General features: G+C 45.2%; 1 protein-coding gene across 4 annotated transcripts in view; it reads left to right on the forward strand.

Annotated features, from left to right (window-relative positions):
* Positions 1 to 2,358: 2,358 nt before the first annotated feature.
* The window catches only part of LOC106603473 (angiomotin), a 50,923-nt gene continuing 27,540 nt past the window's right edge, over positions 2,359 to 25,741 (forward strand). The window contains exons 1-5 of one of the 4 annotated variants that reach the window (XM_014197209.3): positions 2,359 to 2,878; positions 20,729 to 20,939; positions 21,535 to 21,603; positions 21,736 to 21,796; positions 23,083 to 24,088. In XM_014197209.3, the coding sequence (XP_014052684.3) occupies positions 21,736 to 21,796; positions 23,083 to 24,088 (1,067 nt within the window). In that variant the 5' untranslated portion in view covers positions 2,359 to 2,878; positions 20,729 to 20,939; positions 21,535 to 21,603. Of the gene's footprint in view, positions 2,879 to 17,518; positions 17,686 to 20,728; positions 20,940 to 21,534; positions 21,604 to 21,735; positions 21,797 to 23,082; positions 24,089 to 25,741 lie in introns of those variants that run through there. The other 3 variants (XM_014197211.3, XM_014197215.3, XM_014197214.3) reach the window with 3 other exon arrangements.

Consider the following 25,741-nt stretch of genomic DNA (forward strand, 5'->3'; position numbering starts at 1 on the left):
GCAGTTGTTTAAGTAATTTAATCTGGTAAACGCAACCGGTCGAATTACCAAATTGTACTCTGACGTATCCATTATAACAAGATACATCTACGAAAGACTTTGATCTCTGGTGGACAAACCAGAGACTTTCTGTCGACAATCTATCCAGCAGGCGGACCGGCAATCACAGAGAGGGACAACAAAGGCATACACTCGTAAATATGTAAATTGCTATTTATTTTCGAATGCGCTGTTGTTCATGTTCAAAGAATTAGCATTTCCATGAGTGTAGTTATCAACTCTGAATTTCCCGCTTTTGAGCTGTCCCCACCCCTTTCCTTTCTCTACCAAGCCATCATATCGGTTTCATCCACAAGGGACTTTTCTTTGTGTCATGTTAGTAACCAATGTATGACCTACTGTGTGTTTATGTAATTCTGTGATTGATTAGTTAGTTAGTAAATAAATAATTAAGCCCATTTGTATATCGCTGATTCATGATTTATGTTAGGGTTTGTGCAGATATCCAAGGTGTTTGCAACATTCAGGTATGAGATTGATGAGGTAATAATACATTAATAGAAGACTGTAATCGATAAGATATGAAAATATCTGAAGAGTTAATTCGGAAATAGAGACTCTATAAACATTTTCCCGTGGTGCCCCAACTTCCTAGTTAATTAAAGTTACATGATTAGTTTAATCACGTAAGGAATAATTACATAGAGAATTGATTTGATAATATTACAGTCTTCACATTTAATGATAGTCACGCTACGACAGTGCAGTATTGTAGAGTTCAGTACAATAGAGCACACTAGAGTAGAGTATTTTGTACTGTACTCAACATATCTACTTTACTGTACTGAACTGTACTCCACTGTGCTTTATTGTGATGTCCAAACTTGTGAAACAGATGTCGGATTGTTTCAGATTTGGTCTGGTACGAACCAACCACATGTGGTCTTGTTTGGGGGAGGAGCTCATTACCATAATAGCCAGTGTGAAGAATAATACCCAAATATGCTAAATAAAGATATTGCACATTTCTACCTTTGTGTACCTATTCAGGATTCATTACCATGAAGATAATTATATTAATTTCCATAGTTATGCATTTCTATATACTACAGATCAGGGACCAATGATGTAATTCTGTTACCATAATTTCATTACCGGATGTAAATCCACTTTACCTACTGTAGCTCAGTAAGACATCTTTGAATATCAATTTGGAGCAGATATTTAAGAGTTTTGTAGTTGCATAAAAAACCTGAAGGAGATTATACCGTAATTCTGTTAACAAACTTTGCATCTGCACATTTCCAGTAAATGTGCTTTTGTGAATTTTTTTGTGTAAATTCTTCAAAGTAGTTATTGTGCATAGAGATGTATGGTTTGTTTGGCAAACAATTTAAAGTGAAAAATCTGAGTCAAAGCATCATTCCATTATCGTGGAATTGCCCGTTATGTAAAGTGCACTTATCTGAAATCAGGAGTCGACTGTATCAGTACATTTGAATCACTTTGGCATTCCATGGTGCAATTCACTTTCCTCTCCCAGTAGAATATTCTGACTTTGTCTTGATTAAAATGCATTATATGTTTTGGCTCTGAATTGTTTTATTTTCTCAATTGCTATTCCTCCATAATGCTCCTCGTGTTTTGAGGGAAAAAAAATCTTCTCAGATAATAATGTCATGTGTAGGCCTAATACTTTGATTTCCCAGGTATCTGTAGAGCTGGTTTGGATTACAAAACATGGACTTGGCCTGTAGCATTTGTACAGTTGGGAGAGGAATTTGAGATGTGCTGCTATTGCATCTTTGGACCACAGTCATTGACAGATGAGGGAGATGCCTCTCATCATACAAGTTGCATGCCTGTCTTGGAGACATAACGTTTCCAAATGCATATTTTTTAGATACTTGGAATTTAACTCCGTATATATTTGACTTTGTCTGAATCATCAGACCATGCATAATCGATTTCAAACTGAACCTTGGAGACTCCTTTATCTTCACGTGCTTATTGCCATTCTCTTTCAACTTCCAAAGCGGTCTCCATCCTGTGGTATTAAGGCACATCTGTAAAACTACACAGGATGACTTAATAAAAGCCGGAGAACAATACCACGGGTCTATGTGCGTTTGTAAAGATGGAAACTTCTCATATAGATACAGTACATTTACGGACATATATTTTACTCTTGCAACCATTTTCACGTCGAAAAGGTCGTATACAATGGCATTGGAGAGACACTGATTGGGTAGGTAACTAACTGCACGATGCGTAAAAATAGTGACTGACTGGAACAACCATCTACCCTTTCAGTCGTGGAGTGGCTTTGGGGCAGGCCCGCAGAGTTGATATCTTAATAACTTACAAAAAAAGGCTTTTGTCATGTTTTGTTATTGCCTGAGCGACGATTCCAAAAGCCAACAGAAAAGCCGGCAAAATTGTCTTACTTCCTATAGCAGACTGGAGAAGGAGGGATTTCCCTCCTGAAAACTTTGGACTTCTTTCCAACGAGGGGGTTGGGGGTTGCACTTGCCCGGTCTCAGATGCATACACTGCTGCCGCGGTTTGTAGAAGGGGGCCATTATTTTATGCATTGCCTTCGTAGCGCAGTCAAGTGGAAAAAAAATATTCCTCAACGTTTTAAGCAGTTGAAATGGGAAAGGACGCATACGCGTTATTATCTGGATAAGAGCAAACGTAGCATGCTATTCGAAGGAAACCCGTGAAGTAACATGGATTAGTCGTATCATCATTTTTAGAATAGTTTGAGGAATTTTGCACAATATCCGCTCTTCATCGAATCTTTGGAAATACCCGAGCAGGGACGTCAACAACGGAGCAGCGGTGTAGTAGTTTCTCTGTGAAGTTTCATTGAAAGGTAGACACGACTACATAACGGAATAGTCTAGGCTACTGTAAACATTTGCTTATATTGTTTGCCATGTCTTGTAAAAGTGTATGATTGGATAGGCCATTTGTTGGTCACGCTACCAGAGGTATGTTTGTGTAGAGAGTGAAACAGTAGTCCAAGATACATTTGTAGACATTTCCATGGAAATAACAGTGATCAGATGATGCTCATGTTTGGACACACCTGTGTCAGTCTACCCTGACACCGTGACTTTGACAGTCTGCAGATGTGTGTGTGTGTGTGTGTGTGTGTGTTGTTACCTTTTTATTGGGATTGTACTGGCACAGGAAGGATTGACCATGTTTACTCTCTTTTTCGCTCGCTCTCTCTCAACAAATGTGATGTACTGTAGCAGTACATTGACACTATGTTACAGCAGATAATGTTACATGTTGCCTTGTCCCACGTTTATTCAGTAGTTACCAATACAATACCCCACCCCCTTTATTTCTTCCATATGAGCCAGCCATAAATCCTGTAATTGACTAATGTACCTTTCATGCATTTTTGTGTCCTGTGCTCATTTCTGAGCATTGCCTTCTATAAATACATTTTATGCCTTTAATTATACATTTATTATACAGTAGTTAAGACATAGACATAGGACCATTTAATTTTGCTTGTGGAGGTCTTCAAAAAGCTTTCCTGCTTCTTCATATCAACAGATGAATGAGCCTTATCAGTGTGAGCTTATTATCAGTCTACATGTATCTTCACTCACGTTCAACCTCTAGCCTTTGTTGTGTGATAATACCATGGGGTAGCTCTGTTTGCCTGTGTGGAGACTCCTGTTAAATTATGTTATCCCCCTGTAGGTTCACTTAATGTGGACAGATGTCCCTCTGCTCCTCATGAATGTGGTAGGCTAGTAGTAGTCAGGGGGATAGCTGGGCTGGCACACATAATGGAGACGGGTTAGTATAGTCAAAGAGAGGACATGTAGACTAAACGTGTTAAATAACTTGTATCGTTCTAGACAATAAGTATGCTTTACATCAGGGGTTTCCTTTTAGCTGGTCACTTGGTAGAACATACTATGGGGGAGTCAACGACTAATCATATCCACCTGAAAACGAATGGGTCAATGGATGCCGAGCCGGGCCAATGGATGCCGAGCTGGGCCATTGGAAGCACCGCCTTCCTGGCTATAATACCAGGGTTTGCATTAATTTCCTATATTCTTCGCTCTTCACTCGCCTGAACGAAGATCATGTCATGCAATTTACAAAGTTTCAAGTACGCAAAGACTAAGAGATTCGGCTCCGACTTAGGTGTCTGCTAGTGGGGAGAGAGTAGTCGTCCCCCTAATGTTGCAAGTTTTGGGTCTTTATACATTTTTGTGTTTGCTAAAAGCTAACTACTTCCTGCTCTGCTTGTGTAGCCAGTGCTTCCTTGCTTGAGTAAGATGGCCAGGTAAGAGTAAGTTCAAAAAGGCTAACCAGCCGAGTTTGAACCTCCGACCGTGCCCCGGGGCATGTGGTTTCACAATGAAAAAATGAAAGATAATCATGAGTGCTGTTCTCTTTACCTGGGTTGGAAACACGCTCAGGAGGCTTTGGGTCGGACCTGTTCGTGTGACCATTGTCTCCGGCTTGGTTAAACTTCCATTGGGCGTTGTGCTGATATTGAGAAAGATTGGGGCTGCTGGCAAAGGCTCTTCCCCTGAAGCTACCTCTAGAATGGTGTTGTCGGGAGAGGGCAGCAGTGGTGGTTAGTTGATACGGGTGTTATCCCGGTTTCTCTGGCAATGTTCAGAGTGTGGGGATGGTATACTATCCCTGGTTGGCTCTGGAGGGTTTTCAGAGTTCGAATTGGATGACATCAGACCAGGGCAGCCTAAAACCCCGGCTTTGGATTCGGCAGGGGAGAGTGAACCATTGGTGGTTAATGTACCTTTGATGGAGCTGTGTCGTAGAGCGGCAGATCACCTAGGGGTGGATGCTGCAGATGTATCATATCAATATGCTGCAGGAGCGGAATAACACCATGGAGACGGGGAAGCCAGTTTCAGAGCTCCTTGACAAAGTATGTGCTCCGGCAGATTTTGTGCTTTGTCTGATCCCGCTGTATTATCATGGCTGTGGAGAAAAGTATGGGGGTGAAGCTGGTGGCACAGCGCCACCTCTGACTGACATTGTCCTGGATTCCTGAGAGGGACAGGCAGTTGTATTTGGATTAGCCAGTTTCTCCAACAAGGTTGTTTGGCTCGGCTATGGAGTTCTTACAGGCCCGTTTCGAGGAGAAACCAAAACAGGATGCAGTTCTTCGGGTCCTTTTCACAGGAAACTCCTTCATGGGGGTGGCTCGGCAGTTCCCAAGGTGTGAAGGAAAGGGTCCAGGCCAAAGGCGGGTTGCTCCCGGCATCGAGTTCCGTGTTTGACCATGTTGGTGCTTCTGGACGTCTTGGCACAGACGCCGTGCTGGTTCGAAGGAGAGCGGTGTGAAAAGCAGATTCGTCCGCAGCACGGGGGAAGAAGCAGTCATCTCGACCCTAGCTGGAGGCCAGGGGAGGGGACGTGTTCTCTGGGCCCTCCTCCCCAATGTATTTACTGTGACAACAGTGCTCCCAAGTGGTTTGGTCAATGTGGGAAAGTTACTGGTTGCCGAAGTGCCTGGCAGCGTGCTCTGTCTTTTGGCAGACGTGCACAATTTTGCCATGGGGGATGAGGATGGTGACGAAAGGTGTACGGTCTGCAGTTCGCTGTGCGTCCTCCTCCATTTCGTGGCAGCATTATGTCAAGGGTCCCCGAGGTCCTAGCACCTGTCTTGAGAGAGGACATTGCCTCTCTCCTTCAAAAGCAGGCTATTCGGGTGGTCCCTATTTCAGGTGTACAGAGCAGTCCCAGCGATTGGTTCGCATCCATAGATCTGAAGTATACATATTTTCATGTGGCTATAAATCCCCCCCACAGCGGTTTAATTTCGAGGGTGTGGCCTACACCTTTTTGGTCTGATGGCCTCTATGATAGCTGTGGTGCCTTTGGGACTTGATGTGCTTGTTTCAGCGCTTGGTGATTGCTACGCGTCTGGACGCATCTCACCACTGCCATTGGTTGCTCGAGGTATCCGCGTCATGCCTAAGGGAGTTGACTCCTTGGAGGGACCCGAGACTGCTGTTGCTGGGTATTCACATGGGCCGGGTAGTGTCCCGCAGGGTGATCACGACAGACATAACCTTACTGGGATTGGGAGTGCTATGTGTGGGTTATTTGGAAAGAGGGATTAGGTCAACAGTGCCGATGTTGGAGGCACAGCATGTGTTGGTAAGGTCCGACAACAGGACAGCGGTAGTGTACATCAACAGACAGGGAGGGACGGGGATTCTCTCTCTCCTAAACCTGTCCCGTTATCTGCTCATATGCATTTCCCGTCGCCAGGTTGATGTATCTTCCCAGATCTCTCAACGTGGGTGCGGATCTACTTTCTAGAGGGGTCCTATCTCTACTGAGTGGAGACTGCACCCCTCGGTGGTTGCCCAAATATGGGACCGGTTCGGCAGGGCTGATGTAGCTCTTTGCACATCGCATGAAATGTGAATTGTCGTCTGTTCTTCTCAATGAGGGATCTGGGCTCTCTATTGGGAATGGATTCTTTGGTGTATCAGTGACATCCTGCTCTATGCGTTTCCTTCGGTGGACCTGATTCAGGCCACCGTGGAGAGGGTTCGTCAGAAGGATCTGTTGATCTGAACCCTGGTTCCCAGAAATCATCCTCCTGTTGGGCAGGGACCCATGGAGGGTTCAGTGTTGTCGGGATCTATTGTCCCAGGCACACAGGAGAGTTTTTCACCCACAACTGCAGATATGGGATCTGTGGGTTTGGCCCCTGAAAGGTTGCATTTGACGGCCAGGAGTTTACCCTCGAACATGATTACGACCATAGTCGGCGGGTTGTATACATATAAGGGGCGCGCATTTGAGGGTTGGTGTCAGGTTCAAGGAGTTTCTCCTTTTCAGAGCTCTTTGGTGAACATTTTGATGTTCTTGCGAGAGCTTTTTGAGCAGGGCCTTTCTTTTTCCACATTGAAGGTTTATATGGCAGCCATCTCGGCGTGTCATGTAGAGATTGACAGCTCTACCCTGGGGTCTCATCCTCTGGTGATGCGGTTTCTGAATGACGTGCATTGGCTCAGACCAGTGTCTAAGCCTATGGCACCGATCTGGGACCTGACGTTGGTCTTGGACGCTCTTTGTGAGCCTCCATTTGAGCCTCTGCTGTGTGCATTATGCACGTATATGGATTGGTCCATGGATATCCGCGTTTGTGTACAGCTTTTTGTCTGTTAGCTAATCCAGATCGGGGTAGGGCGCTTTTTAAGCAGTATCTGGCATATGACTGCAACGGACAAGGGTTGCCTAGCTGTGTGCATGCTCACTCCACTAAGGGTGTGGCGGCTTCTTGGGCACTGTTCAGGGGCATGACGATTGGCGTTATCTGTGCTGCAGCGATTTGGGGTTCCCCACATACATTTGTGAGGTATTATCGCTTGGATGTTACTGCTACCAGTTTGGCTCATAGTGTTATTTTGGCTGGGTCCTGGAGTGGGTGTTAGGCAGTGCGCAGGTTGCACATTTATCCAGTTTACCACAATTTCCTGTGGGTTTGAGCCTTGGGTTGCCACGGCAGCGCACAAGTACACAGTTTCCTGGTTACTGCAGGTTTCCTGTGGTTTTTAGCCTCGGGATGCCGTGGTTCATCGACTCTGGTCGATTCTATGTAGCACGTGTGCTGTTGTTTTGGACTTGTGGTTCCTTTTAAGACTTCTGACATTCAAGGCTTGCAAGGTAAGTATTGTTCTTGGAACAGTGGGGTTTATGGACTTGGGCTGCAGTGACAGCGTGTCAGTGCGCATAGCCAAGTTGCAGCAGGTTCTGGTTCCCTATATGGGGCTCTGACAGTTCAGGCTTCTCGAGTAAGTATTAGGCAAAAGGTATCTTTCTGTAACCCATTTTTGGAGCAGGGGGTTTGGGCTCGCTGAAGAGCTGTACTGAATTGAGGAAATGAATGCGAGCCCTGGTATTATAGCCAAGAAGGCAGGGCTTCCGAGAGTGGGCTCGGCATCCATTGGGCGGGATTTCAGTTTTCTTCAGGTGATTGGTATGATTCGTCGCTGACTCCCCAATAGTATGTTATACCTCGTTCCCTCCTCCAGGGAACAGTAGATATATTCATAACTGTTCGTTTGTAAACATTTTGGGCCAGGGACCCTTTTTGTGATAACAGATTCATCAGGGACCCCCTCATAATCAGAACACAACTCTAGTGCGATACATATAGTCTACAAGGAGTTTTACTATGACATCTGCAGTGCATGGCTGGATGAACCAAGTCTGTGCAGTTTTAAAGCTTAAATTACAGTGCATTTATGTAATAGTTTTGAGTAAAAAAACTGATATGTGGTGTACTGTGGATACCAATATCCCTGTGAGCCTCCCAAGCCCATGTTGCCCAGGGTTAAGAACATTAATTGTCATTCTAAGCTAAATATGAGCTGTAGTTGTTGTTTCCCCATTAAAGGGAAGTTGTGGATTGTTCTGTTTAGTCCACTCTTGATTACACACTAGTTACAGGCTAACAAATGTACCCTTATTTTCTTAATTGACCCACTTGCCACAAAGCCTTATGGAATGATGTCATCCTTACCGGATGTTGAGGGAAGTGGATTTATTTCATTCATTTTTATCTTATATCAAATTCAACGATACTAGGCCTACACCTACCCTATTCATACCTAACCCATTGAAATATAGTCATATTACATCAAAGACATGCCAGCCAACCAGAGTCCATATCCGTTAAAAGTGTTTGTTTGTTAAGATACATTCCAGAGGGAATGCCATGGTTATTCTCTTTAACCAGAGGGCCAGTACAGGGATTTGTTTCTTGCCGTTTGACAGGATTCCAAGAAATGCTCAAATGACAAAGAACAATGACCTGCTCTGGTCTCTTGTCTGGTCTCAGTGTGTGTTTGGATCTGAACCAGTGTTGATTATCCCTCCCATGTCCTGTCCCCTTCCTTTCTCTGTATGGTGGCCCTACCCGGGCCAATAGGGAGCCTGGGGCCTTTGTTGAGTCGTATAGGTGGTGGTAAGTGTCTGCCAAAGCAGTGCCTAGCACCATTGACTCACAGCACTGGAATGTCTGACTGTTCCACTCACTCCTTTTCTTTCTGTCTTACTCTTTCCACCTCCTCTCTCTCTCATTCTCTCTGTAGTGCTGTCTCTCTATGTAATTGCTTGCCCCCTCAGCCTCCCCTTCTATCTCCATACTCCTTAGTCACTTCCTATCAATCTCATATATGAGTCCCTCATACCCCCCCCCCCCCCCCCCCCCCCCGCGCGTGCTTCCGTAGAGGAGGCCCAAAGTCCTGTCTGCTTACTCAGCCTAGGAATAACCCAAATGCCTCTTGTTTTCCTCTGAGCTCACATGATGTACACAATGGATGCAGATTATCCACAATCTTCTTAATAATATCACTACACTCATTAATTAATGAAAACGCAACTTCAGTGAATTACTAACACCCTCTGAGCCACAGTGCTCCCTCTCTCTCTCTGTCACACACACACACAGAAAGACACACACACACACATATACACACACACACACACACAACCTGTTGAAATCAACTCTATGACCCACCAGCCCCCTGCAGGAATGAGAAGAAGTGCTCTTCATTCCTACTCCTTTTTCTCGATGGGTGGTGTGATACTGTAACTGTTTAGGAGGGAAATGAACTGTGGGCCTATTAAAAGAGCCATTGCATACCTTGGTGCTGGGAGAGTGGGAGGCTGGGTAACCCAATGCCTGTGACTGGGGCCAGGGCAATGTACCTGCTAACCCCAGGGAGGGAACAGACCGCCACTACCACTCTGGAATGTGTCACAGTGTGGGAGACGGACTCCTGGAACTCATGGGAGGTAGGGGTGAGGGGGATAATGCAAAAGGCATGGCCAGACACACACACACACACACACAAATAGACACATACATACTTGCACACTCACTCATTTACACACACATACACCCTGGACCATTCATTCACTAGGTCCCCAGGCGGACGTGTCACTCTCAGTACAGTATCAGTGTTGTGGGACGAAACCGTCCCAGCACTTCCCTGCTCTGATACCCTGGTCCTGCTCTACTTCCAGATGGAGTTTGTTTTGGACACATGAACATTTCCTGTCAAGGACCCGATCACATTCTCATTGCTGTCATGGGATGATCTCACTCACTCCTGAATCCAGATGAAGTACTAATCAAAAGCATGTTTTCCAGCGATATAGTCATATAATGTGTGATGCATGTCAGTGGTAGTTTCATTGTCTACTGGGACAGAGTAGGACGGAGCATTGAGTCTGAGTCATTCCCTCTGCTGTCAGTCTTGTGATTGATCGTTGTATTGTAAATCTGGCATTATAGGACCAGAGAGATGGGGGGGGGGTTGATATTCTTTACACTGCTGTTCCAGAAACATGACAGGGAAAGGGTTGAGGCGAGGGGGTAAATAAAGGGGAGGGGTGAGAGGGAGTAGGGGGCAAGGTGACAGAGACAGGGGTGAAGTGAGGGGAAAAGGGGGTGAAGAGAGGTTGAAGGAAGAGATGTGAGGGGGGATTGTCCCTGTCATAGCTCAGTAGAGGAAGGCCAAATCAATCCACAGCCAGAGTGACAGAGATGAAGAGGGTTCTCATCTCTGTAGCACATGCTTCCCATTAAGACTGTGTGTGTGTCTGTGGGTGTGTGTGTTTGTGTGTGTGTGTGTGTGTGCGCGTTGCATGTGTGTGTGTGGCGCACATGTGGTAAGGGGTTTAGGAAGTTGTATATGCGCGGATGAGGAGGTTTGCTGTGTTTCCGAAAGTTGGGCCTGTATCAGGAACATTTGTGTGTGTTGCGGAGAGAATGAAACCACATTACAGAGATTGTGATTGAGTTGGGAAAAGAGAGCAATAGAAGGAATGAAAGGGCTCCAGAGAGAGGAAGCATGTCAGCTTTGTCAAAATGGCTGCTGCCGGGTTTGGTCCGTTTATGACGACTTTTTCTCATTTAGGGAGAGGGCCAAAGGTCTTCAAACAGTCAGTTACAATCACTTTCCCTCTGTTAGCTCCCCAAACCCTCCCTGACCAACCAGAACTGGAGATCTGAGTCATTAAAATGAAGGGTTATTGAATTCCTTCTCTCCCCAAAAAAGGACTTTCAGAAAAACAGTAAACTGATATGCCTCTGATATGTTGGTCAAACTGAATTAGGGGAATACTCTGGCACAGGGCTGCTGTTTGTGAAAGGCAAAGTGAAGGGCGCTGATTGACAGATTGAGGTATTGTGACAGAGAGCTGGTCGGACGCCCATCTCTATCCAAACAATGGCCGCCTTATTATTACAAGACTATCCTCACTGGAGCGAAGTAATGTGACCCTGTGGAGACTGCTCTCTCTCTCTTTTTCTCTTTCCACCCACTTCTACCTCGTTCTCTTTATTTTTGCTGCCTTTTCAACCAGCCCTTCCCATGTTTAATGGAACATGATCCAGCTCCTCATATTAAACATGGCAACGGCCAGCCATGGAGTGAGGGATGTGGAGAAAATCGAAGGAGAAGGGGATATGGAAAGAGGTAAAGGGAGAGAGCGAGAAAGATCATACAGGTTGTATGTGTGTGTGTTAGAGTTCCTTGACCGGTTCTGTCTCCCCAGTCGTGCTGCTGTGGGAGAATCTCCCAGGCCAGACCCCAGAGTAATGGACACCAAGGGAGAGTGGGCTTCATGCTCTCTCCCGCCACAGAGGGAGGGAGGGAGGGAGATGGGCGGTCTTTCTAGATTGGAATGTTGCATTTCCTGCTTGGTTCCTGCCATGTGTTTCTCAGTTTTCCCCTGTTCCCCCGATCTATCTCTTTCTCTCGCTTTCGGTCTTCCTCTCGTTCTCTCTCCCGTCTTCTCGCGCTCTTGCTCTCTCTCTCTTGCTCTGCACCACATTCCCCCCCTTCTCTTCCCCTTCCTCTTTTTCACTCCCCTCATGCCTTTCTTGTGACCTCCCTACATATTTCTCTCCTCTATTTTAGCCCTCTCTTCTCCCTCTCCCCTCTCCCTCCCTCCCTGTTCCTCTCCCTTCCCTCTCCTCTTTCCCATAACAATATTGTCAGTGTTATCTTGTCCTACAATAAGTTGACAGAAATGCTGAACGTGGAAGAGCTCTCTGGAGTTCATTAAACCACTGGACACTTTCCACTAATGTTCCGCTGTTATGTAAGCACTGCCCGAGAAAGATGACCGTGAGTGTGTGTGTGTTTTGTGTGCATGTGTGTGAAGTGGGCCAGAACACTTTAGCTACAGGGTTGTTTGGGGTCAGTTGCCTGCTCTCTCTCCCACAGTGTGTGTGTGTGTGTGTGTGTGTGTGTGTGTGTGTGTGTGTGTGTGTGTCTGTGTGTGTCTGTGTGTGTGTGTCAGGAGTTGGTTGCCATATTGGGATTAAAACCTACATATTCCCTGGAATGTTGTTCACCAGCTCCTTTTCTACCTCTCCTCTCCTACCCTCTCTGTTCTCCGGTATGTGACCGTTGTTGCCTCGGGCTAAGTATGCTACTATGCTGTGTTTGTTAGTGTACAGTTGACAGAAAACAGATACAGGACAATGACAGTCAACTCCTTCAGGCCCATCTCTCTGTGAAGGTAGAGTCAACTGGTTGGACCTGAACCAGAGGGGAACTTAGACACTGTTATCTGCCGTCTACAGTTACAGTTGAAGTCGGAAGTTTACATACACCTTATAGGCTGACCACACTGCTCGCGTCGCAAAATAAATGTAGAAATCCATGTTATTCAATTATTGCACCCACACTGCTCGCACGCGCCAACGAGCGTCTGCGTTGCCAAGGGCTAAAGTAGAAATCAGTTCTATTTCTGACGCAGATCGCACTGCAAGTCCTGCCTCTCCCATCTCCTCATTGGTTTGTAGAAGCAGGTACCCACGTGCCATCTCCTCATTGGTTATACCCACGTGGGTAACTGAAGACGAACGAGGTCTGTGGCAGTAATGCACCTAATTTATGAAAGTTGCCAATATAAAGTCAAGAGAAGAAAAAGCCTGGAAAGAAGAGAGAGGACTAGAAACGATAAGGTTGACCGTTTTATGTGTGGATTAATTGTCGGAGTAGAGGACCTTGTGCATTTCAGGTAAAATAACAACTCAACGTTTATATCCCAGGACAAATTAGCTAGCAACAGCAACCTAGCTAAATAGGACAAATTAGCTAGCAAGTGCAAGCTAGCTAGCTAAATTGCCATACATGTTTAATGCTTTTCGACCTGTCCCCAAATTAATGTAATTGGTTCAGAGTTTGTTTTGATATTTTAACCTGCGTGTCGTGATCGTGTTTGGTGTGGGGGGAGAAAATAAATGTATGCACGATGGCGCACACGCACAGCCGGTTTGGGTTCCGTGTTAGCCAAATACATTTAAACTCAGTTTTTCACAATTCCTGACATTTAATCTTAGTAAAAATCAGTTAGGATCACCACTTTATTTTAAGAATGTGAAATGTCAGAATAATAGTAGAGAGAATTATTTATTTCAGCTTTTATTTATTTCATCACATTCCCAGTGGGTCCGAAGTTTACATACACTCAATTAGCATTTGGTAGCATTGCCTTTAAATTGTTGAACTTGGGTAAAACGTTTCAGGTAGCTTCCCACAATAAGTTAGTTCAATTTTGGCCCATTCCTCCTGACAGAGCTGGTGTAACTGAGTCAGGTTTGTAGGCCTCCTTGCTCGCACACGCTTTTTCAGTTCTGCCCACAAATTTTCTATAGGATTGAGGTTAGGGCTTTGTGATGACCATTCCAATTTCTTGACTTTGTTGTCCTTAAGCCATTCTGCCACAACTTTGGAAGTATGCTTGGGGTCATTGTCCATTTGGAAGATCCATTTGCAACCAAGCTTTAACCTGAGAAAAAGTGACTGGGACTCTCATGAGACTCAGGGAAGTGACGGGTTAAGTGTTTGCGTACCATCCTGGTCTCCCAGCCCCCAACTCTGGGCAGAGCTGGGTTTAAAAACCTTTGATATTATTTTCAAATACTTTGGCTGCTTGATTGAGCTTTTGTTGCAGTGAAACCAATGGAAGACTCTGCTTGCATGGCAGTCCAGGCAGGCTAAATCAAACGCTAGAAGTATTTGAAAGAGTTCAAATAGTATTTGAACCCATGTCTGCCTCTGGCTCTATTCCTGGTATGAATAGACAGTAAATCATCTTAATCTAACCTACTGCCCTTATTCATGGTTCCCCTGGGGAAAACATAGTGCGTGTGTGGTGTATTTAGTGGTGGGTGATGGGTTCTCAGGACCCGTAAGTAACCTGTAATATCACCCTCCAGGGAAAATGTGTGTGTGTGTGTGTGTGTCCATGGTGGGGTGTATTATGTGCTCCCAGGATCCTGTGTGTGTGTGTGTTTTTGTGTGTGTGTGTGTGTGTGTGTGTATGTGGTGCTCTCAGGACCCAGTGTGTATATCCTGCAGTATGTCTCCTGAGGGGATAAAGGTCTGAACGTCAACCTTAATGTCAGGGGCCGTCTGTCTGTCTGTCTGTCTTTCTGTCTCTCTCTCGCTCTCTTTCTCTGCCCATCTATCCCACTCTTAATGTCTTGTTCTTCCTTGCTTTCCTGTGGAAGTTCCTTCCCCCCTTCTGCTGTTAACCCCGCTCTGGTGTTTTAGAAGAATAAACAGGCTGTGTGCGGGGGCGCTGGGAAACTTGCACATGGGAGGCAAATATTTACATTAGACAGTGCAACCTCTGGCTCCATTAAAAATATGAAAGAGCATCTCATAATAGATATAGCTAGCTACTACTGTATACCATCGCATCTCAAATCTCCCAGTTAATTGCTGGCTGAAGCTGGGAGCAGAGTTTGAATCAGTGTCTCTCTACACAGATCTGGCATCAGGCTAAAGACTGAAGGCCTCACTCACTCAGATGAGAGAAAGGTAACTGCCCAAAATAATGGAAACACTGAGTAAACGAGGGATACACTGGACAAAAGTACACTGAACAAAAATACAAACGCAACATGTAAAGTGTTGGTCCCATGTTTCATGAGCTGAAATAAAAGATCCCAGAAATGTTCCATACGCTCAAATTTTGTGTACAAATTAGTTTACACCGCTGTTAGTATTTCTCCTTTGCCAAGATAATCCATCTACCTGAAAGGTGTGGCAAATCAAGAAGCTGATTAAACAGCATAATCATTACACAGGTGCACCTTGTGCTGGGGACAATAAAACACCACTCTAAATGTGTAGTTTTGTCACACAACACAATGCCACAGATGTCTCAAGTTTTGAGGGAGCATGCAATTGGCATGCCGACTGCAGGAATGTCCACCAGAGCTGTTACCAGAGAATTAAATGTTAATTTCTCTACCAAAAGCCACCTCCAACGTCATTTTAGAGAATTTGGCATTACATCCAACTGGCCTCATGTCAACAGTTTACCCCATAGTGGCGGTGGGGTTATGGTATGGATAGGCATAAGCTACGGACAATGAACACAATTGCATTTTATCGATGACAATTTGAATGCACAGAGATGTGCATTCATGTTTCAGCATGATAATGCATGGGCCCATGTCGCAAGGTTCTGTACACAGTTCCTGGAAGCTGAAAATATCCCAGTTCTTCCATGGCTTGCATACTCATCAGACATGTCACCCATTGAGCATGTTTGGGATGCTCTGGATCAACGTGTACGACAGCGTGTTCCAGTTCCCGCCAATATCCAGCAACTTTGCACAGCCATTGAAGAGGAGTCAGACAACATTCCACAGGCCACAATCAACAACCTGATCAACTCTATGTGAAGGAGATGTCGAGCTGCATGAGTGGTCACACCATATACTGACTAGTTTTCTGATCCACGCCCCTACTGTTTTTTTAAGGTATCTGTGACCAACAGATGCATATCTGTATTCATGTGAAATCCATAGATTAGGTTCTAATGAATGTATTTCAATTGACTGATTTCCTTATATGAACTGTAACTCAGTAGAATATTTGAAATTGTTGCATGTTTGTCACGACTTCCACTGAAGTCGGTCCCTCTCCTTTTTCGGGCGGCGTTCGGCGGTCGACGTCACTGGTCTTCTAGCCATCGCCGCTCCACCTTTCATTTTCCGTTTGTTTTGTCTTGTTTTCCTGCACACCTGGTTTACATCTCCTCATAATTACTGTGTATTTAGCCCTCTAATTCCCTCCATGTCTGTGTGGGGTATTGTTTATCGTCGAGGTTGGCACGCTTCCGGCTGGTATGCGCCGGGTTTTGTTTTGTACCCGTGCTTTGTGGCAGCCGGTACTTTGTACTTGGTTGTTGTACTTTGTGCTGCCTCACTTGTCCTTTGGGCATTTTGTTTTTGTGACGCGGTTGCGTCTGTTCTAATAATTGCCTCAGTAAAGTGCTTTGTCCACTCATCTCTGCTCTCCTGCGCCTGACTTCCATGCACCAGCTACACCCACTGTTTGACAATGTTGCGTTTATAATTTTGTTCAGTATATATTGAAAGCAGGTGCTTCCACACAGGTGTGGTTCCTGAGTTAATTAAGCAATTAACATCCCATCATGCTTAGGGTCATGTGTAAAAATGCTGGGCAGGCCATTATTTTGGCCTTTATTTAGGCTGCCATGACTATGCCCCCATAGGATGACAATGCCCCCATCCAAAGGTCATCAGTGGTCACAGAATTGTTTGAAAACGATGTAACCATATGACATGGCCGTCTCAGTCACCAGATTTTAACACAATTTAACACTTATGGGAGATTCTGGATCGGCACCAGAGACATCTTTTTCCACCACCATTAGCAAAACACCAAATTATGGAATTTGTCGTGGAAGAATGGTGTCGTGTCGCTCCAATAGAGTTCCAGACACTTGTAGAATCTATGTCAAGGTGCATTGAAGCTGTTCTGGTTCGTAGTGGCCCAATACCCTATTAAGACACTATGTTGGTGTTCCTTTTATTTTGGCAGTTACCTGTATGTTTCACTGAGATGACACTGGTCATAAGCCTTTACGACTGAGAACATGGCTGGCTACCTATGAATGATGCCATTTTAATTAAATGGATCTCTGAGAGAGGGAGTGAGGGAGTTCTGTTGTCTTGCTATATTACTTTCTCTTTCTCTCTTACACTCAAACCCACTCACTCTCTTTTTCTCTCTCTTTCACACTCAAACTCTATTTTTCAGTCTGTCTGCCTCTCTTCCCTCTCCCTTTAGGGTTTTTGTAGAGAGACTGACTAACTCCAGCACAGCTTTTCCACCCCTTCCAACTTTGTGGGCCTGTCTGCCCCTGACTCACTGATCTAGGACCAGCGGGAACCTGAACCTGTGTGCGTAGGCCCTCTCTAAAGAGGAAGTGTGTGGTGAAGCAGCAGGTGGCTGGGCGGGCTAATGGTAAACGGTGTAAAGGAGCAGTTATGCCAGCGCTCAGGTATGAGGGTGTGACGAGATCCTGGAGGGCCTACAGATTCACCTGTCCTCCCTGTCGTAGCCCCACCTGCTGGAACGAGGGGGAGGGAGGGAGGGAGAGAAGGAGGGGGAGAGAGAGAGAGAGAGAAAGGTGTGCCGTGGTAGCTCTTGCAGAACGAAGGTACAAGCTGAGAGCGCTGTGTAACTGCTTTACTGAGCTGCTCTGTGGGAAAATTGGATTGAATAAAGCAGGCTGGATCTCTTGGCATTGTTTTGGTTCTGTGGAATATCTCATGATATTTCATTGTAGCCTACTGCTCCCTTGGTATGTGATCCTTTTTAATACTTTGTGTGAATTTGCAGTTGAGATGCATCATGGCAGTGGTATTTCAAACAAGGTGGATGGATGTGAGCAATGAAATTGAATGTTATTGCTCAAATCCTGATAGTGGAATTTCAGACCGTGTGAGTGTTGAGGTGAATGTCATAGCTGCGCTCTGTAGGTGCTGCTGAGACCCAGGCTAGCTCAGGTATGCTGGCTGACATAACCCACACAAGCACACACACACACGCACACACACATACACACACACACACAGAGGTCAAAGCCACTGGGATGACTTACAGGGAGACCTATCTGAGGAGCAGCCAGAATGCCAGATTCCCCGAATGCACTGTGGCCAGCTCTGGCTACAGAATAAACTGTTTATCTGAAACAGTCAAGGAACTTACAATTTGAGCATCAGCAAATGGGGGGAGACGGGTGAGGAGGGAGTATGACGGGACCATCTGGAAGTCATTTTTCAGAGGGGAGGGTGATTAGTCCTTGTTGTGATACTGATTGTCTTACTCATACCGTCCTATCAAGAGTGTGATTGTGTGTCTACATTTGTTTTCACGTGAATGTACAGTACCAGTCAAAAGTTTGGACACTCCTACTCATTCAATGTTTTTTCTTTATTTTTACTATTTTCTACATTGTAGAATAATAGTGAAGACATCAAAGCTATGAAATAACACATTTGAAATCATGTAGTAACCAAAAAAGTGTTAAACAAATTAAAATATATTTGAGATTCTTCAAAATAGCCACCCTTTGTCTTGATGATAGCTTTGCACACTCTTGGCATTCTCTCAACCAGCTTCATGAGGTAGTCAATTGGAATGCTTTTCAATTAACAGGTGTGCCTTGATAAAAGTTAATTTGTGGAATTTCCTTCCTTCTTAATGTGTTTGAGCCAATCAGTTGTGTTGTGACAAGGTAGGGGTGGTATACAGAAGATAGCCCTTTTTGGTAAAAGACCAAGTCCATATTATGGCAAGAACATCTTAAATAAGCAAAGAGAAATGACAGTCCATCATTACTTTAAAACATGAAGGTCAGTCAATCCTGAAAATTTCATAGAACTTTGAAAGTTTATTCAAGTGCAGTCACAAAAACCATCAAACGCTATGATGAAACTGGCTCTCATGAGGGCCGCCACAGGAAAGGAAGGCCCAGAGTTACCTCTGCTACAGAGGATAAGTTCATTAGAGTTACCAGCCTCAGAAATTGCAGCCTAAAGAAATGCTTTACAGAGTTCAAGTAACAGACACATCTCAACATCAACTGTTCAGAGGAGACCTTCATGGTTGAATTGCTGCAAAGAAACCACTACTAAAGGACACCAATAAGAAGAAGAGACTTGCTTGGGCCAAGAAACATGAGCAATGGACATTAGATGGGTGGAAATTTGTCCTTTGGTCTGATGAGTCCAAATTTGAGATTTTTGGTTCCAACCGCTGTATCTTTGTGAGACGCAGAGTAGGTGAACGGATGATCACGGCATGTGTGGTTCCCACCGAGAAGCATGGAGGAGGAGGTGTGATGGTGTGGGGGTGCTTTGCTGGTAACACTGTCTGTGATTTATTTAGAGTTCAAGGCACACTTAACCATCATGGCTACCACAGCATTCTGCAGTGATACGCAATCCCATCTGGTTTGCGCTTAGTGGGACTATCATTTGTTTTTCAACGGGACAATGACCCAACACACATCCAGGCTGTGTAAGGGCTATTTAACCAAGAAGGAGAGTGATGGAGTGCTGCATCAGATGACCTGGCCTCCACAATCCCACAACCTCAACCCAATTGAGATGGTTTGTGGTGAGTTGAACTGCAGTGAAGGAAAAGCAGCCAACAAGTGGGGGCTCCTTCAAGACTGTTGGAAAAGCGTTCCAGGTGAAGCTGGTTGAGAGAATGCCAAGAGTGTGCAAAGCTGTCATCGAGGCAAAGGGTGGCTTCTATGAAGAATCTAAAATATATTTTGATTTGTTTAACACTTTTTTGGTTACTACATGATTCCATATGTGTTATTTCATAGTTTTGATGTTTTCACTATTATTCAACAGAAACAAACTTGAATGAGTTGGTGTGTCCAAACTTTTGACTGGTACTGTATGTGTTTTTGCAAGTGTATGTACTGTACGTGTCTTCGTGGGGGTGTGTGTTTTGAGAATCCAAATCTGGCTTTATCAGTTCTGATTGCTCTCGCTGTGTTAGAGGAAGGGCGGTGTGCGTGTCGGTGTGTGTGTGTGTGTGTGTGCGTGTATGTGTGTGTGTGTGTGTGCGTGTATGTGTGTGTGTGTGTGTGCGTGCATGTGCATGTGCGTGCGCTGTATGGCTACCGAGTCAGTCAAACATCAACAGAAATGGATTATACTTCCCCGGGATTTCACCCTCTTTCAAACGTCTGTTGACAGAGAGTGAAGAACATTTAATCTGACATTCTCTTTCAAAGTTGTTGTTCCAAACACTTGAACTCTTGTTTTAGCTGTAACTGCTTCTCTGTGGCTGAGTCTGCCGACTCCAAACTGGGTTTCACAATAACACCAATGTTCGGTAACGTCGCCAGGAAAGATTGTGTCCAGAAAATCACCTCTGGTTCACACAGAGATGGGAGTTGTCTTGTTTTGTCAAGAGCAGCTCAGCTCTCCATTCTCTCTCTGTTCTGATTGAACCCTGCACATCCTCACATCCTGTGTTTGATTCCAGCGAAAGGCCGACCCACACACACGCACACAGGTGCGTGTGCACACACACTGAAAACAAACACACACACACAAACACAACACTGAACACACACACCCCTACTTCCCATAACCTGCCAGACATTCACACAGCTGTATGGTGCACGGCTCACTCTGGCCATCGCTCTCTGCTCACGGCCGAACCAGAGGAGGAAAAGACTTCACTGAAAGTGTCCCCTATTTTACATTCCCAAAATCCCCGCCCCTCCTCTTCCCCTGTGCGGCTCCTGCAGCCGTGCATACCGGACCCCACCCCCATTGTTGAGGTTGGTTGGTTGAGAGTGGCTCTTCCTGTTGCAGAGTGGCTGGGGCTAAGCGACGTGGACCAGCGCATCTATGCGTTGGAGCACCTGGAGGAACTGGTGACGCTACAGGACCAGGAGGAGACCCCCACCGAACCCCCTGGAGACACCCATCTCGGTACCTGCCCCCCCCCAACAGCAGCAGCACCATGAGCAGCAGAGCCTAGTCAGAGCGGTGCCGGAGGAGCGCGGTGAGAGCAGCCACACAGGTAGGTGACCAGGGGGAGGGAGTCGGATAAGTCTAGGGGAGATATAGAAGGGAAAGGAAAGGGGGATACCTAGTCAGTTGTGCAACTGAATGCATTCAACTGAAATGTGTCTTCTGCATTTAGATTGCAGGGGTTATCAATTCACAGAGGTGGGGGGTAAAGGAAAAGTTAATGAGCAGATTTTAAACAAGCCAGTACAGTATGACTGAGTTTTGATTTCAAGCAACCTAACAATTCTGCCGGCACAGTAGTAGTTTTAACATTTATTGAATTTGATTGAATAGAAGTAGACGATTCTGAATGCCAATGTCATTTCATAATGTAGCATTAGTACAGAGTAGAGACTACTATGTGAAACGCCTGCTCGGGGTCCAGTGTGCTGCCTGCCTGCCTGTCAGATTCCCTGTTTTCTCTGTGTGGCAGGCAGGCAGCAACCTTTAAACAACCCATAAGTCACTGTGTCTCGCCATGTCAAAACAATTCCCTCTGTCATACCAGTGGATCCTCCATTTCTCTCCACATTTATTTTCAGTTGTGTGTTTTTGTTTTGTTTCTGTTCCATCCTCCATTTGTCCATTGTCCTTGTTGGTACTAGTTGGTTCTGAAGAGGGGGAGTCAGAAAGGAGAAGATTTGGGGGAAGAGCGGCAGGAAATAGCAGTCGAAGTATGTCGGGGAGAGTATACTACCATTGTGACATTCATTTTTTTTCTCTCTTTTCCTTCTTCGACTTGGAAGAGAGCCCCGCGTGCGGATGGCCCCAAAGCTGACTTTTTAATATATATTTATTTACCACAGATGTTTCGGAAAAAAGCTTCATCCTCCTTGAGAATGAGAAGAATATCAGAAAGCAATAGATGTAATAATTTCACCTTCTTCATTACTTTGTAGATGGTGCCTCTTTTTCTTTAACCACAATTTCTCTTTAATGGCATTCAAGGTTGTCAGTGGAAACCACTCCATAGAACCCAGTTTGAAATCCCACCCCAAAAACATTGAGGCAGTCAGTTTCAAAATAACTCCTTAATCTAGTGAAGCCCTTTAAGCGTAACACTTGCTTGTGGCTTTTTATTGGATGTAGTTAAAGCGTAAATTTACACTCTCCGGAAATGAGTGTGTTTGATTTAGACCTGCAGGCATGTTAGCTAATTCACAGCTAACATGCCCTGGGTGGTTTCTACTTTGACTTTGTATCTTTTTACTAAAACACATATGCCTTCCCCTACTGTATGATTGTCATATGTCTACCAATCACATGCCTAGCTTGGGATAAAAGAGTTTTGATTTTTGAATCAATCATTTTGCATTCTGCAAATTATCTGCTGGGTAATGATAAAAATAGTTGGGTGTGTAAAAATGGTCATGATTAATTTCGACAATAGTAGTGCACACAGCATGTTGACAGTAATAATCAGATGTTCTCTCCTGTCCTGCACAAAGGGAATGGGGTTACAGTATACACACCTGGGTGGTCCTAAACGCTCTGACTCTGGGATTTAGTACCATGTAATCGGTTGGTTTGGGTGACCATCAATTTGGCCTGACTATAAGTCAGTATTTCTGCTGACGATGGTGTCATATAGTCATATTTGTAGTTTGGCTCCAAAAAGCCTTAGAAACTGGCACTTGTAAGCACCAGATTTGGCCTTTAAAACTGATGATATACCCTCCAATGCTACCCAGTTGTCAAAATGTTAAGAGTTTTGGTTTGATATGCTTTTTTCTGGTTTGGTCTGAACTACCTCTTGAGTAGTTGCAGGGGGGTTCACTTCTTCTTTACGTTTCTCAGAGCATAGTGGTGGTTCAGTCCCGTTGTCATTGTTTTCATCTCCATTATGTGTTTCACCTTAACATCACTCATGTCTAGTGTTCAGTATGCTCAGCTATGACTCTCATGATGAGTGTTAGGGGTCGTTGGTAAAGGGCTTGTGTGTTCTCTGACTTTGTCTCCTCTATTCCCCCCCACATTTCTCCCTTCTTTTCCCCCTCTCCATCTCTCTCCACCCGCCTACCCTAACGCCTCTCTCCCCTATCACTTATCTCCCTGTTTTCACCCTCTCTTCAACCCCTCTCTTCAATCCTTTCTCGACTCATCCCCCTCCTCATCTCACCCACCCTCCTTCGTCCCACCCTACCCTCTCCCAGGGAACATCGATCGCGGGCGCAGCTCATCCTTCCATGAGGTGCGTGGTCTTCGGGAAACTGAAATGAGGCCGGTGGCCGACGAAACGTCAAGCAGCAGCAACAGCAGCAACAACACTGTCCTGCAGCGACTCCTACAGGAGCAGATGCGCTATGGTGAGGGACGCAACTACCAGCTGGCCATGCAGCAACATCAACAACAACAGCAGCAGCAGAGGCAGCAGCAGGAGGGAGGGGTGAGCGGGGGCTACCCGGGCCATGTTGGCCCCAATGATGAACGGCACGACTCTATGGTGCCCCACATCGCCCGGCAGGAGCCTCAGGGACAGGAGCTGCAGGCAGACAGTGGCGTGGAGAAGCTTGGCTCCCGCGGCGGGGGTAGTAGTGGAGGAGGAGGAATGAGTGGTGGTGGGGGAGGGAGTAGCCAGGGTCCCAACCCCGAGGACTTACCCACCTACGAGGAGGCCAAGGTGCAGTCGCAGTATTTCCGGGGCCACCCGCACCACCAGCAACATCAACAACACCAACAACAACAACAGTTGCCTCCGTCGGTGGGCGCTGCGTTTTACGTGACAGCTGCAACCAACAACGGCAAGGTGCGTACGGAGGGGCGTCCAACGGTGCAGCGGCTGAGCACCGGGGGCAAAGTGCATCAGGACGACGGACTCAAGGACCTGAAGCAAGGTCACGTACGTTCCCTCTCCGAGCGCCTCATGCAACTCTCGTTGGCCACCAGCGGGGTCAAGGCCCACGCCCCCATCACCAGTGCCCCCCTTTCCCCCCAGCTTCCCCCTCCAGGTCCCCCGGGGGATTACTACAAGCCCTCAGGCCAGCACCGGGGCCCCCCACCTGACTACCCCTTCAAGAACATGGGCTCCCCTTCCAAACAGCAGCCCCAGCATCAGGAGCAAGGAGGGCACTATTACCAGGAGCATCGGCCCAGGGACCAGGGCAGGAACGAGGTTCCACACGTCCGCTACCAGCCTCCACCAGAGTACGGCTCCTTCAGGTGAGTAAGATGAACACACTTCACTCCGTACTGACTCACTGTGTGTCTGACTGTCCGAGTGAACATCCTGTCTCTCTGAGCTGTATCACTGTTACTATAGTATCAAACTTTAATTTCATGTTGTTGATGTGGCTACCAGAACTTAGCTAAAGAAATCTGATCCCATTGTCTTGTTCAGTTGAATCACGCACACCTGACCCAGTTGAGAAACACACACACTCCCCCAACATGGCCCTAGAGAGACAGACTGCCCCTTGTCTGCTGGCTAAGGAATGTCTATTTACTGCATTTATTTGAAGTCTCTGTTGGTGTGCTGTCCAAAACTTCAACAATTCGTATACCTGCTGCGTCTTGAGTAGGATTGGATGGTATCCAGATTTACATACCTTCATACCGTGCCTGTGCAATCCTGGGATATACAGTATTTCTGGCAGTGCACACAAGGGGCAAACATTTTTTTCTAACGTAAAAACAGTTTGTATAAAACGTCAGTTACCAGAATGCTAAAGAAATGCTAACAAGTACTAAGGAATTCCCATAGCGAATGCTAGGTAAATGCTAACGAGCAAATGCAAACATTAACTACCAAGCTTACTGTATGCTTCCCAGTCTAAACAGTTTGCGCATATATTATTATAAAATTGTGACGTTTTTGTTTTGGTGTTCCGTTTTTTTTCCGTCTGTACAAACAAAAAAAAATCTTGAGGCAAGCCGAAGTTTGGTAGCTGAAGTCTACGGCCCTTCATCTGTTTTTGGTCAACAGTAGAGATTCTTCAATGAAGTGTTTTTTGTTATTCAACGATAGACAACTAGTTTTCATGCACATTTCTACTTGATATACTCCACCAAACATCTTAGTTAACATTAGCAAATTAGCAAAACCCAGCTGGAGAGAATTTATTTGGCAAATCTTACATAGTTAATTGAATAGTTATAAGATATATAGCTGGCAAAAATGTACTGTGATTTTCTTGTAACTTCGTCGCCTTACTTACAGTGTCTTCAGAAAGTATTCATACCCCTTATTCCACATGTTGCTGTGTTACAGCCTGAATTCAAAATGGTAAAAAAATATATATAATCATCCATCTACACACACAATACCCCATAATGACAAAGTGGAAACATGTTTTTAGAAATGTTTGCTAATTTATTTAAAATTAAATGCAGAAATATCTAATTTACAACTGTTTGTTATTACACTCCAAATTGCATTCAAGTGCATCCAATTTCCTTTAATCATTCTTGAGATATCACAATAACTTGAGTCCACCTGTGGCCAAGTCAATTGTTTGGACATGATTTAAAAAGAAACACACCTGTCTATATAAGGTCGCACAATTGACAGTGCATGTCAGAGCAGAAACTATACCATATAGAGAGAATTGTGATGAGAATTGAAACATGTTTTCACTTTGTCATTATTGTGTGTAGATTGGTAAGGCATTTTTTTCTATTGAATCCATTTTGAAATTAGACTAACACAACAAAATGTGGAATAAGTCAAGGGGTATGAATCCTTTCTGAAGACACTGTAAATTGCGCTGCAGGAGTGACTCACCTCACAAAGCGTCTGTTTTGCTCGTTGTGCTTTTTATGTAAATAAACACACGTGACTTGCTAAAACAGCTGTATGAGAAACTAGTACCAGTA

Source organism: Salmo salar, chromosome 04 (genome assembly GCF_965601325.2).
Source record: "Salmo salar chromosome 04, fSalSal1, whole genome shotgun sequence".
Taxonomy (NCBI): domain Eukaryota; kingdom Metazoa; phylum Chordata; class Actinopteri; order Salmoniformes; family Salmonidae; genus Salmo; species Salmo salar.